Here is a 14236-nt window from a genome sequence, read left to right on the forward strand (position 1 = left end):
GTCATGAATTGAGTTAAATTTTGTATAAAATCAGAGTATAATGGACTGTTCCAAATTTTTATAGGAAAAAAGATTTTGAACCAGAAGTGGATTTTTGAAGGTTTAGTCCAAATTTCCAGAATTTTTTTTTGAAGTCTACAGTACTTTCATAAATAAGGACCCATTTAAAAGTAGAATAAAAATTTCATCAGACCTAGGATCCTGTTAAAAATTTTTATTAAAGTTTTGCCTAGGATGGTTTAAATTCAGTATTAAACCAGAAAAAAAATGCACAGAATGTGCGAATGTATAGCTGATAATGATATAGTTTTGTTTATCCTATGGAGTAAATTATATTACCAAGCAAGGATACTAATTATGAGTTTATGTAAATACAAAATGTATTATGATTTTTTTTTTTGTAAGAAAACATAATTATTTTCAAAAATGAATGTACAGGATCTTGGAGGTACATTACTGTGTTGTTAGCTGGAAAATTTGGTCGAACTTTTAGTTGATAGGAAATAGGTAGATGATAAGTTACGCAAGGCAAATTGGGAAATAAAAGGTGTTTGTGCATCTGCATGTCACATCTTGCAAGTGCTTTAATACCTGCATTTCTCAACAAAAAAATTACTATCAATCTGGAGAGGATGGTTGACATGGAACAATTTTATTTATTAGTCAAGAAATTTACTTTGTTTTCCAGGAAAATACTGTTCCATTGATATTTTTTAACTCTATAGTACTGATTGGAACATGATTTTTTTTCTGATAAATTTTCCTGAAAAAAAAAAATGTATACTTCTCGATGCTTTCTACTGATATTAATCATAATTTTTAAATTGGCAGATATTTCAAATGAAAATATTCAAAATCATTATATGCCTTGACTAACCCTGTCAGTTCATTTTTGAAATACTGTTATAAAGCTTAAAGGGAAGCATCTTTGTTGAATGAGAAAATGAATACAAATACTATTTTAAATGATAATTTGTTATTAACAGCTTTTTCTACTTATCTCGACAGGAACCAATGATTTGAGATATACAGCTAAAATTCACACATTGTTAGATTGATATGAGAAGCATATGATAATTTACATACATATGATAGTCATGCATATGATTCTCATGTGGAAATTCTGCCTTGCTGACATGTGATAATCATGGGTAAACTGAAACATATGTCAATCATATCATGCTCAATTCATATAATGGTCATATGTTGTACTTCACATGATTTTCATGTGTGACAGTTTATTTTGTGTTCATGAATGTGGTGTTGCATGTGCATATAAGAAAGGTTCAAGTTGCATCAATGATGCTGATTCTAATGGACAAGTTATCTCCTTTTTTTTCTTTTTTTTCTAAAGGTGTTTTTTTTTTATACAAATTATATCTGATGAATGTAAAGAATTCTGAAGGTTTTATTACTTATTAAACCTTAAGAGTTTTGAATGTTTTGAAGAGTTCTTGCAAAAATGCCTTCCTTGAAATGATTACATGTCATACATGCAGGTCTTTTAAGGAATTGGTTAGTCACAAATTTGTTTCATCAATTTCCTGCCTTGATATTATAAATAGCTGTTCATAACTGTATTTTTTAAAGTTCATTTATGAAGTTATCAATCATTCCTTGTTTTTCTATTATTTTTTTTTGATTTATCTAAGTGCTATCGTTTATTTGTTAACTAATTAGAACACCTGTGTTGTAAGAAGGTAGAACTAGGTATAGGGGCACAACTCTTATAAATCATTGGTACATTTGTGTCAACCATTTTATATAAATCTCATGTAAACATCTATGTAAATTAGATTCATTTGTAAATGAATGCTTGACAGATTTTGATGAAATTGAATATAATATGAACATATCACAGATTTCAAGAGTACTAAAAGTTAGGTACTTTTTTAAATGGTAAACCTTGTTCTGATGATTTGCAGGCCTGGGCACCACATAATTTAAAAAGTTTTAATATTTAAGTCTGAAAACATTCCTGACTGCCTTGGCAACTCCAATCAAAGTGTCCAGATTTCATGATATCACAAAGAAGTGGAATTAATTGTAGACTTATGCCTTTTTCTAAATTTGTAGTGCTTAGGGCAGGGAAAATTTTTTTCTTTCAAACTTGTGCTGTTTCTTTGATGTGTTATTAAGTATCAGTCTCTAAAATCAGACAGAAGGTGATTCATGAATGTCAAAAACCCACCAAATTCAGTTTTATTTCTTGTTCAGACACAGTAACTGATCATGTAGCCAGTCTTAGTTTTTTCATTTGGTTGTTGCACTTTTAAGATAAAAATTATGTAGATTGTACATGAAATTTGCACTTTGCAAGAGTTATCGTTCTTGATTTGGCTTGATTTAGTTGCTTTTAGAGAGTGATAAATGTATGATTTTCTAAAAAGTGCAAATCTGAATGCAGAAAAGGTTGTTGTGTGAAAGTATAGCATACATAGACCAAAAAAGCATCGTTTGTTTGGTGGGTTTTTCTGGACCATGAATCACTTTATCATTGGTAGTGTCTGAATTTTATGCAGACTGGTACTTAAGAAAACTAGAAAAAGAACACCAATAGTTTCAGTAAATTCATGTAGAAAATGCATCATTTTGCTTTATAATACAATGAAATAGCCAAATATCAGCATGCGATATTATAGGGTTATTGCATGAATACTGGTGAATATTGTCCCAAGCAGAATATCATATTGCACGAGCTTGCGAAGGACAATATTCACCAGTATTCATGCAACAACCCTTTTATTATATAGTAATGAATATTTCAGTTGTCATTATACTAATTTGTTACATATGCTTATGACAATGTTGTATGTGTTTTATTGCACTAGTTCAAATATGATGCATAATAAATATATGAACTAGTGCGATATGAATTTATGAATGTTTGATAAATTGTAGTAAATTTGAAAGGAATGCATTTTTTTGTGTGTATTATTTGGAAGAAAAATAGAATCACAATAACTGTCACCAAACACGGAAATATGTTGACCCATATAAAGAGGTCATTGCTATTTTTATAACAACCTTTCAATATCCTGTTCAGGCATTTTTTGAGCAGATAACAACAGTGCAATAAATTTAAAAACGTATTCGGAACGTCTCCGAATTTTTCCGGATACGAATAAAAGCTTGCATGCAAATACCGGGATATATTGCATGCTTTGTTTTCTATTGATTTCAATAGGAAAATATTTATTACTATATAATAAAATCTTATATTGCACTAGTTGACTTCATAAATAAGAAGGAAATTTTCAGTATTGAAAACCCTTGAAAACACAGTATATTTAGGTAAACTGACCTTGTACTGCCAAATTCTTGAACTTGTTGTTTATGTTGATTGAATAATTCATATTAACATTGTAAGTTTCATTGTGTCAGTGCTATTACACCTGTTGATCCACATGCATTTTAGCAATGAATAATAAAGTTGTTTAGAAAGAGGATTAGATTGGTAAACGTTAAAATGAAGTACTATTTATAGCTAAGGTCATCACCTTACCAAGGATGTTTCACTTATCTTTTGATTTTTCAGGTATTCTTCACAAAACATTTTGTCTCTAAATAAAACTTTTGGGATGACATAGACAGATGGTAAACTTGTTTCAGTATTAAGTAATTCTTTGGTTTAAAAAAAAAAGAAAAATACTATCTAATATTCATGATCTGCTGTCAAGCCTTCCCAAGGGTACAGATGTATGTTGAGTAAAACTACCTTTTCACCCTTTCCAGATACAATTTATTATAGCAAATAAAATAGTTTACTTCAGGGAATAGAGTTGGTCTTTCATTGATTGAATGACAATTGACAAGAAGCTTCAAGCTTTCTATTACTCCACAGGTAATTGAATCTGTGCGTGAAAGTTTAAATATCCATGTCATTTGTCCATTTAACTGTCTGAAAGTTCATCAGGTAATGATCTGACCTGAATTCAACTTCTATACTCGCTGTAGTAAGTGGACAATAACAATCATTGAAAACTTCATTATCTTGTTTCAATTAACTCATTAATCATGTCAAGCATTTACAAAAATTCCAATGAAAACATTGTACATTATCAGTATATAGTGGTGCTGTTGTGTATGGAAACTCAACTCATTCTATATGTAGTGTGTGTCAAGATGAATGTTTGTTTACTTGTATATATCGAGTTATTGTATGATTGTACAGAGAATGTTATTTAAGAATGAAATTAAATCTATTGACCATTTTATCACAACTTATTATTTTATAGCCAATATATATAGAGTGGACGTAGAATGCATTCATCAATTTCTCTTCATCTGTCAATGTTTTAAAAATTTCTTGTTTCTTTAATAATTGTGTCCATACTTTTTCATTTGCTAGATATTTAATTTTGTGCATGGGTTTAATATATTTCCAAGTAACTTTTCCTACAGTTTAAATGCTTGGAATTTTTCTTGATGGAGGATTTCACTGTGCTAGCCTTACAATTTTCCTTGAAGTGTGTGGATAATTGTATTATGCAGGGGCGTAGCCAGGATTTAAGTTACTTGACCGATTGAAACCAACCTTGGTATGAATGTTCCTAGGTGTATCCTGCATAGAACTGTTGCGGGATTTTTTGATCTGTTGAAAAACATGGTCACTGTTACTAAAAACAGAACATAGAGGTCAGACAGTAGTTTTTCGCATACATCTTCAAAACCGTTAGGTTTAGCTAATTTCTTTCTATAGCTGAAATGATCCTCAGGCATAAAAGTTGTCAGACGACTCCTTGTAAGAGTTCTTTCCCTTGAAAGGAGAAAAATGACTTTTTTTAACAGTTTTCAGCCAATATCTTGAAAACTATGATAGATAGAAACTTTCAATTGCTGAAATGATCCTTATGATACGTCCTACCAAAGTCTTATTGAGTCAAAATTGCTGCAAAACTTCTGGTTAAATTTATTGCCCTGGAAAGACAAAATTCAACCAGGTGAGCGATTCAGGCTCCTGGGAGTCTCTTGTTTTGTAAAAAGTTTGTTTCTTGCAATGTAAAAATAAATAGACATTACTCTTAATGGGACTTGCACCCTTGCAGCCAGATGAACCCTGTACATTTGGGGACCAAGTTCAATATACAATTGATATTGGACACAATTTTTAAGGTGGATAGACTATGTAATTTTGACACACAATTTTCTGCCATTTCAAAAAACCCTACTCCAAACAGCAATCAGAACTATTTTTTGTTCACAACACAGTAATAGAATATAAATAATTCCTGACAATATGCACATCTCCGTAGGTAATCTTACAATCCGACTGAGTTTCACAACAATCCTGCAAGTCCTTAAGGAAGAGTTGTAGACATCACATCAGACCAAGTTTTGCTAAAAATGCCTAAGTTCCAACAGACGACATTTCTACAATTTGTGTCCAAACATAAATTCCTGACAACATCATCATAATCCTACAAGTCTTTAAGAAGTAGTTATGGACAATGCATGGGACCAGGCTATGCAAAAATAGTGTTTAATTCTTTATTTTTAACACCTTGAAGTGTATATCTTGAAGAAAAAAACTGAAAAAATCTTGTTCACATTCAACAAAAATAAAATACCAACTAGCATTTGAGGTTAATTAGGACATGGGAGAACAAACAGACAGCAGTACACCATGATACATCAATAAAAAAGGCATATTAAAAATAAACAATACATTTCTGACATAACAAACACATACCCATTTATTTCATAAGTATACTAAACATGCATACAAAAAGAACTCAATTATGAAAGTACATGTATATTACATGAAGGAAAGAAATTTCATGTTTTTTTTCTACCAACATATTGTTTTAATTGATAATATGAATGAAAACCATAAGTACATCTTATTATCTTGGACAATTCTTTAATACTGATACCTATGATTATAATTATTTTCAGATATAGGTACTTCATGTTTAAAAATAAAAATATAGAAATCTACACAGGTCAAACACAAAACTTTCATATTAGTTCACTAAACTGAAAAATAGCTCCGACCATTTTGCTATAGCATACTGACCTAGGGTACATGTATAAAGTTCTAAACTCAACATGCCATTTGAAAATGAGGTGTAAATAAAAATTACTTCAATTTTCTTGAGTATTCAGAATATAAATCTTTTTTGGTGTACAAATTAAAGCGACAAAAAATAAAATAATCTCCTTACCCTAGTCACAAGATAGACATTTATACATCACTAACAATCCAACCGAACATATCCAATAAATAAGATATGGGGGGAACATGTAATATCACAGAATGTACTTGTGGATGACTTACTGATACAGTAGGAAGATCGTGAAAATAAAGGTAACACTAAAGAAATCAAATTAGCGGTGGTTTCAGGTCAGGATCTTCTGACCTACGACCTTTGAACTTTCATTTTCCTAGGTCCTGAAACTTTTAATCATTTACATTTCACTGAGGGCTTCCAGTTTTCCCCAAGAGGTGCATTGATTTCAAACTTGGAAAACTAGAAAATCCTTCAATTCTTGAAATTAAAGAAGGTGTAAATATAACTTTAAGGGTCATTTTTCAAACAGCATGCCTAATTCTTTAAAATAGCTGTATATTGTGATTAAATATAGGTATCAAAAGATAGATGAACAATGAGAAATAGCGTTCTAAAACAGGAGGGAACTCTGGATTTCACAACAACTCCTTTGGTACTAAATAAACTATATGTAACATGCTAAACAATAAATAAACATATATAGTTACCACAACAATAATAAATTCCAACAATATCGAGTATAAAATTATAATATGATGTCATGGATACTGAAAGATTACTCCTCCCAATAAATAATATCATAACTACAATATTTACTGTCATGATTACATTGCAAAAAAAATTAACTGCACACATTTTTACATGTAAATTGTATATGTAGTTGAAATTTCAATTCTAAAAATTTGTAAAGGTCAGGCAAACCTAATCATACCTGAAATATGAAAGACCAAAAAGTTCAAGTCATAGGTTATGATATCACAACTGACAACTAATTTTTGTGAAATCAAATGCAGAAAATGTGTTATCAGCTATAACAATGCCCAGGTCATCATGTTCAGATAAAACAAATAAATGTGTACATAGTTCTTTTAAGTTCATATCACAAAAAGTGGACAAAAATCCCAAAATTTAGCACTCAGAAAATTCCATACTCTAGGATACTTTATACATGTATCGTTATCCTGGTAAAAATAACTGTCATTCAGAACTAATCAGCCAAGAAACCCTACATTTTATTATACCGGTAATGACTATTCTACTTTATCTGTATTAGGTACCAGTTCATATAATATTCAGACATAGACTATTGTAGAGGTGATTAATGGGATAGAAACCCACAAAACAATGGTTTTTCTTTCTACATATGCTATATTTTTTTGTAAGGACAGACCTTTCTGTATTCAAATCTATATTTATGAGAAAACCATTCATCTCCAACTAAAAGCAATTAAATGAAACCAATTCAACAAAGATAACTCTTTCACAGTACAATTTTATACAATAACTATGTAACTAGTACAACAACCAACTAGTTATAAGGTCTGTAGGTGTGTCTGAATTAGAAATAAAAGTGAATTAAACAAGTTTTTGACATCCATGAATCACCTCTTGTCTGGTTCTCATAAAGACTGATACTTAACAATATATTGCACTGTATGATTATTTGATTGTAATAAAACATTCTCACAAATTCCACCATAAACTGAATATTGACATTTTCTTTGGTATGTCCATGTATATAAAAGTATATTAAAAACTAGAAATACTGTGAGCAAAGCTGACTTAAAAATAGCCCCGCTCCCTTCCAAAGAAACCATAAGCCATTCAGATGGAAAAAACAAAATAGGGGGTGCATAATTGCATAATTTTCATGAGCGCTATCCTGAAATTAATGTAAAAGTAGTGATAATACCATTAAACTGTTTTGTGTGCTAAGTACTGCACCTACCATAAAAATTTATAATTCCTATATTTTAAGCAGATACCCTTAAACCCTAGATGACAGATTACAAAATCATTCATTAGGCAATGCAAACAAATTACTTGTTCATCTGCTATTTAAAAGGAAACAACTGAGTACACAGGCTTCATTAAGAGGTTTGAAAACCCATACATATTATTTCCTTAGAGCATGCAACACAAATATTTTCATGGATTAAATAGCACTAGTGAGAAACAAAAATATATTTGGAAATAAAGTTCTATAAATAAATAAAAAAATACATTTCTGAGATCTAACAAAAATAGAAGTCAGCAGTATGAAAATAGCATAAAAAAGGCCAAATAAAGCAAGTGCTTGGTTCTCAAGCCTCCTCTCATCCTCTCTGAATGTGCCCAAACCCAACTCCTTAATCATTTTTCTGGCTGCGAACAATGTAAAAAAAAACCACCCTCATCCCCTTTTTTTGAAGAAATAAAAAAACAAAAACCAAAAGATATGCCTCCCTCCCTCATTGGCTTTCATGAAAAGTGGCCTAAGAACCAAGAATTGAATTTAAATTGCCTAATTGAGATTCTTCAAATGCAAACACATAACAAACATACATTACACATATCATAAGACATGTATCATACCCGGGGGTAGAAATCAACCTTAAATTTCAACTGGGCAGCAGAACCAGTAGGCTAAAAAATCTACTGGTCCTACAGAAATCTTATTACTCTCCAGCCTTTCCACATCTTTTCTAATTTGTTGTCGAAGACTCAAACTAGGGATATTTAGCAATACTTTTATCCCCCTCTAAGAAGTAATGATAGATGAGACACGAAACAACGAATTACTAAAAAGCTGATGACACAAAGTAAGGTTGTAATCCAATCAGCGATGAAATTTCAACAAGCCACTGGAGAAAAATCTAAAAATCTAATGGTCTGACAGGAATTTTATTGGCCCCGGACCAGTGGATCAGTGTGAATTTCAACCCCTGATCATACCTCACAAAGTGTTGAAAAATTCTTTTAACAAATTTCAAGGCATTAAAGAAGGAATGTTATCAAACTCTTTAAATATATTATTGTAATATACACTGAACAATGTATCAAATTAAACACAACTGACACTTTGCTTGCAAAATATTTTATCGGTCTGTGGCCAGTATCACATCCAGCAATGGATAGTAAAATTGATCTTTAGTTATAAAATAACAACAATCAACTTTACAAAAAAAGTAGTAAAATTGACAGTTAAAATTAGAAATCCTAATATTGTGCTACTTTTAAAGCCTATTTATAAAAAAATCAACTTCCACTATACATGTAGTATTACACATGTAAAATATATCTTTTACATTTATGTTTTCTTCTAAAATAACAACTTCATTGAAACATTTCACTATTTTTGTTTAAATATTCTACCCCTCCTTAGACACAAGTGAAAGCAGGGTAAAATTAACAAAATTCACATAGTTTCATAACATGTAAGCCACAGTGCTTTGCATATATATCAAATCCATAATTTTTGTTCATCAATTTCTAAAATTTCATTTTTCTCTATAGTTCTTAAAACATGAAACCCACTGAATATTATATAAGAAAAATGAAAAGTCTTAAAGTCTATGTACTCCAAATGACTTTAAAGGATATAAAGATAAGTTTGATGAGACAGTTTGACCTTTAATCTGATGAGACAGTTTGACTTTTCCTCTGTCGAACCCCTGATTCTTCCTCTTCTTTATCTTCTATAATTTCCTCAGTATCTTTTAATTCTTCATTATCTTCTTTATCATCATTTTCAACCTTTTCTGTCTGTGAGTCCTCTTCAGTTCCAGAGGCCTTTACAGTCTCCACTTCTGAAGAGTTCTTTCCCTCTTTCTTTTTATCCACAACTTCATAACTGCTGATATCTGGGCTAGAATCACTTGAGCGATTGACTTCATCTTTCCCCTGTAAGTATTATCCATTTTAACAATTTACATGTATAAAAAATTTATTTCAATGCTGAATACTTTTACACACATGAAATACAATAAACAGTAAAATCTGACTTGGGATTTTTAAAGTCATCCTACTAAATACGGTTGTTCTATAGAGATGATTTTATGAGGTCAAGAAACTGGATATTGGCTAAATCTGAAGAAAATATACAGTAAAAAAAGAATCGTAACGGTAAAATCTGGACTTGAAATAGCGGAAATATGCTAAAAAACAGAACAAAATCATGTCTGATTCTAATTCGTCATTTTCTATGTAGAAACGTGAACATGTACATTGGAAACAAACAAATCTTCTTATTAGGTCTGCCAGTTACTTCGTGAAGCACAAAACCAGATTCTTTCTGGCAAAGCTCACCCTGAAGCATAGTAAATATTTGACACAAAGTATTTGATGCAGAAATTCATATTCTGTCAGTTTTACAATTGTGATGGACCAAATCTTCAGTTAAAATAGGAACAATAATCTAGGCTTTTGAATCAATTGGTATTTGATTCATGATAATTAATATTGTATTTCATTATTACCTGTTGTTCAGATTTTTTAATGGCTTCAGAAGCCACAGTATTAACCTTGGAAGATACATGCTGCATAGCATTTAGTATCTGGGACATTTGTCTTTCTGTTTCTTCCAATCTTTTCTGTAATTCCCTCATTTCATCAGCAGCTAATATCAAATGGACAAAAATTAATATATTGTATGAGATAAAGAAAAAGAAATACCACTACTGTACATTTGCTCTCATTTTAAAAGCAGTAGATTGATTATCTCCCTTTAAAATCAAACAGAATTACCATGTTCCATGTTCAAAATAGAATTAATAGGGGGAAACCTTTACTAATGATACTTCACTGAAATATAAGAACATATAAAAGAAGTCAATAAAGCACTTAAAATATCTTCCAATAAGGAATTACTTCGTAGGGGCCATAGAAACTAAATATTTGTTTTACAAATGTGGTTAATACAAACCAAGTTTTGACTCCCTAGACTTAAAATGTAAAGGTTATTCACTGTTAAATGCAGAAATCTTTCATTAACATCAGATTGGATTTGTAAATCATTATATCATTTTTTGCTTACAAATATTAGGATCTACATTAGATGCTCTGTCCAGCAAATCCTCCAGTCCTTGTAATTTGTTGGCTGTGTCATCTGTACTGGTTGGTTCTGCCTGCCTATCTATGCTTTCTGTGCTTCTCTGTGAAGGTGGTGAGTAACCTCTTCTCTTGAAAGGTGAATCTTGATCTTTACCTTTCTTGCCAAACACCTGAAAATCATCATATTGGTAATGTTGAGCAAGATTATTAGTGCTTTGTCAAAATTTACAACATCAAGAGAATATTTCATTTCAAAATAAATGTTTTGATAGAATAAAACAACAGTTCAAATAATATTAAAATTACAAGAAAGGATGTTAAACAAAAATTTTAGAATTAGTAATCACTCAGTCAAAATCCTTATTTTATTCCAAATAAACTACCTTGATAAGGGTGTAGACAAGATATCCAATTATTCCGAAGGCGTAAACAGGAAGTATCATTCCCATCATGCCACCCCTACCAGAGGTTGATCCTTGTTTCTGTTTGTTCATCTCAGCAGCTGCTCTCATTCCTGGATGAGGACCTGGCTATAAAAAGAAAGAATCATTAGCACAAGTTCAATCTTGTCTTAGATTTAGGGCTGCTACATGTACATCATTATGTATTCATGAAACTTGAAACTTAATAATGGGATTTAAGAGCCTATATTCAATGGTGTTTCACATTTAAAAAAAAAATAACAAAATAACCTACAACATAATCACACAAAATATATACATAGTAACTCTAAACAATCATGGCAATTCAGAAAAAAAAAAAAAAATAGTCTTGGAAATACAATGTTTTCAACTGATGTTTGGAAGTACATTTGTATTGCCAGTTATACAATTTCTAGGATTGACAGGTAAATTATTCCATCATTTTGGACCTATTGTACCAAAATTTGTGTCAGAAAAAGTTTTTCTTATTAAATGGAACTACATATCATTCTACAGATGCTTCAGATGAACGCATAAAGTACTTTTCACTACTTACACGCATGTGCCTACGAATGTCATCTTCCATGGGATCACCACGGGGACGACCCTCTGGCATCCTTCTGTTTGGAGGATGACCTACAAAATTCAAAGAATAATAAATTTAACTTGAGCTATATTTTTTATAATCTATGACCTTGCACAACAACATTATTCACCATGATCACGGTCATAGAAAAGTGTACAGAATGAACTTCAAGAACTTTTAGATTTTTTTAATATAATCTGCAAATGAGGTTTTTCTGTGTATGCATATTAAAGTTTTATAAGATATTTAATGAAACTGAAAGAAAATATTGGTCTTAAAAGATGAAATATATGTTTTTCAACCATCTGTCTTGTAGGACCATCAAGTAGCCTAAGCCATAGTATAGAGCACACTGGCCTTTGTATTCAGAGATAATTGTAAGATTGACAGGCATTAGCAATCCCACTAGAAAAATCACAAAGCCGGACAAACTGTCAATATCCCTCCAGCTTCATGGGCCAACTTCCTAAATACATGTAAAGTATGAAGTAAGGCAATTGCTGCATTAAGTCTAAAGATTACTTTATATACAAGAAAACTTACATGAAAGCTGAATATCCATTTACATCCCAAAATTAGAACAAATACCCCACCTTGACTTCTTTAAAATGAACATCTCCAATTATGTGACAAGAGATTTTGTACAATGTATCTCTCTACATAAGTGCCTGTGGTATGGAATGGTTGTAAACAGACTTTATGTGATATTTTTCACAGACCTTTTAAAGTATAAATGACTTACACAAGTCACACTACACTCAGAGTAGTGGTTCTCTAACACTTAAGACCGACCTGAGTGAAACTCAGTGTTACACCGACATACTGAGTGTTGAACAACCATATTCCACCTAGCCAACACTGACCGTTTGTATATTGTAATAGTTGTAAAATTCAATGAGGCATAACGGGGAATTCATTGTAAGATAAAAATGTTTTTCTCAGGTAATTCGGAGCACTCAACTTTTTTGTACATGTTTATCATTCATTAATGTGCTATATTTTATTTACAGCTACAATGTATGTCCAATGAGTGGGAGATATCATGCAGATATATAACTTTGTATTTTTATCAAGTAATAATACAATCTTTTAATGTTTTAATTTTGCATTTTTAATTTGATGGTTACTGTTAATAATTATACATGTAAATAAAACACTTTGAACGTATTAATTGATGTAATTTGATACGGGTGAAGGACTTGGAAAAACAGTCTGGTGACGCTTTTTGTTTCTGATAGTTTTAATAATTGAACGGCTTTTCCAGAAATAAAAGAAACTAATTACAGGTCCAAAGGCATCTATTTAATGTGTACATAAGAATTGCAATGTAGGAACCCTTAATCAGGACTGTGAACATTGTCTTGTCCAAACCAGGATGAGACTGCTTGAGAATTTTCACAAGTCCCCTGGACTCCCCTGTTGTGATTTTCTGGGATCCCCGATGAATTCGGGAGGTCAGAAACCTGGAAGCTTGGGTACTAATGTCCATAGCGTTGGCGGAGATCAATGAGATTAAGTTCACCATGCTAGGTGAATTTTCGCACCAGGTCAGTGATTCTCCATACACAATTAACAACCGGAATATATGATGTCCCAGGTGGGTGGGTGTAATACTCACATTTCACCGTGAAAAATCTGACCAACACAGTGTTTCAGTGATTAACATGGATTTGAAACTCTGACTTGGGAGTTAAGACTAAGAGAAACAAGCGTTACTGAGTGTAGTGACTAGTGTATCATACTGTATGGCAGTGCAATGATGATCCAGAACAGACTTTCCTAACCATTTTACTTGCACGGAAAAGACAGTAATACTGCGCTGATACAGTTTATTACATGTACAATACAGCACTTTACTTACTTGGTGGCAATTTGTTAGCTTTCTCTTTTGGAGATGAGAGACCAAACACTCTCATCACAATTGGATGGAAAAATTTGGGGTAGAGCGTCGAAAAACACGCAATAATGATGACAACTGTAACAACAATTCTGATGGAAGATAAACCACTCCCAGAATTGTGAGGATTTCTCTGTTTTACGCTTGTTTCTTGCTCCATGATTATGGATTCAGGATTCAGTTGTGTCAACAATGTCAACTCTCGTCTATGAATCACGTGATCAATCAGGATATAGCTTTTTATCAGCAGTGTCAACTGTCTATTATTATTGAAATAGACTTAAAT

At 31.5% G+C, this 14236-nt stretch overlaps 1 protein-coding gene across 1 annotated transcript; it reads right to left on the reverse strand.

The window, feature by feature from the left end:
• Positions 1-5669: 5669 nt before the first annotated feature.
• LOC148610129 (uncharacterized) lies at positions 5670-14173 on the reverse strand. Its single transcript, XM_088542232.1, has 6 exons — positions 13915-14173; positions 12024-12103; positions 11429-11575; positions 11029-11215; positions 10472-10611; positions 5670-9896 (listed from the first exon to the last, which is right to left on the reverse strand). The coding sequence occupies exons 1-6, from the start codon at positions 14108-14110 to the stop codon at positions 9627-9629; spliced, it is 1020 nt and encodes a 339-aa protein (XP_088398358.1). The 5' UTR covers positions 14111-14173; the 3' UTR covers positions 5670-9626.
• Between the last annotated feature and the right edge of the window lie 63 nt (positions 14174-14236).

The sequence above is a fragment of the Perna viridis genome, chromosome 8 (genome assembly GCF_037379345.1).
Source record: "Perna viridis isolate PV_CMFRI_1.1 ecotype Kerala chromosome 8, ASM3737934v1, whole genome shotgun sequence".
Classification (NCBI taxonomy): Eukaryota; Metazoa; Mollusca; class Bivalvia; order Mytilida; family Mytilidae; genus Perna; species Perna viridis.

Coding starts and splice junctions, on each gene's coding strand:
- LOC148610129 (XM_088542232.1), bottom strand. CDS start 14,110: ATGGAGCAAGAAACAAGCGTAAAACAGAGAAATCCTCACAATTCTGGG. Junction 12,104..13,914: donor AGCTAACAAATTGCCACCAA/GTAAGTAAAGTG, acceptor TGAATTTTGTAG/GTCATCCTCCAAACAGAAGG. Junction 11,216..11,428: donor TTGTCTACACCCTTATCAAG/GTAGTTTATTTG, acceptor GATGATTTTCAG/GTGTTTGGCAAGAAAGGTAA.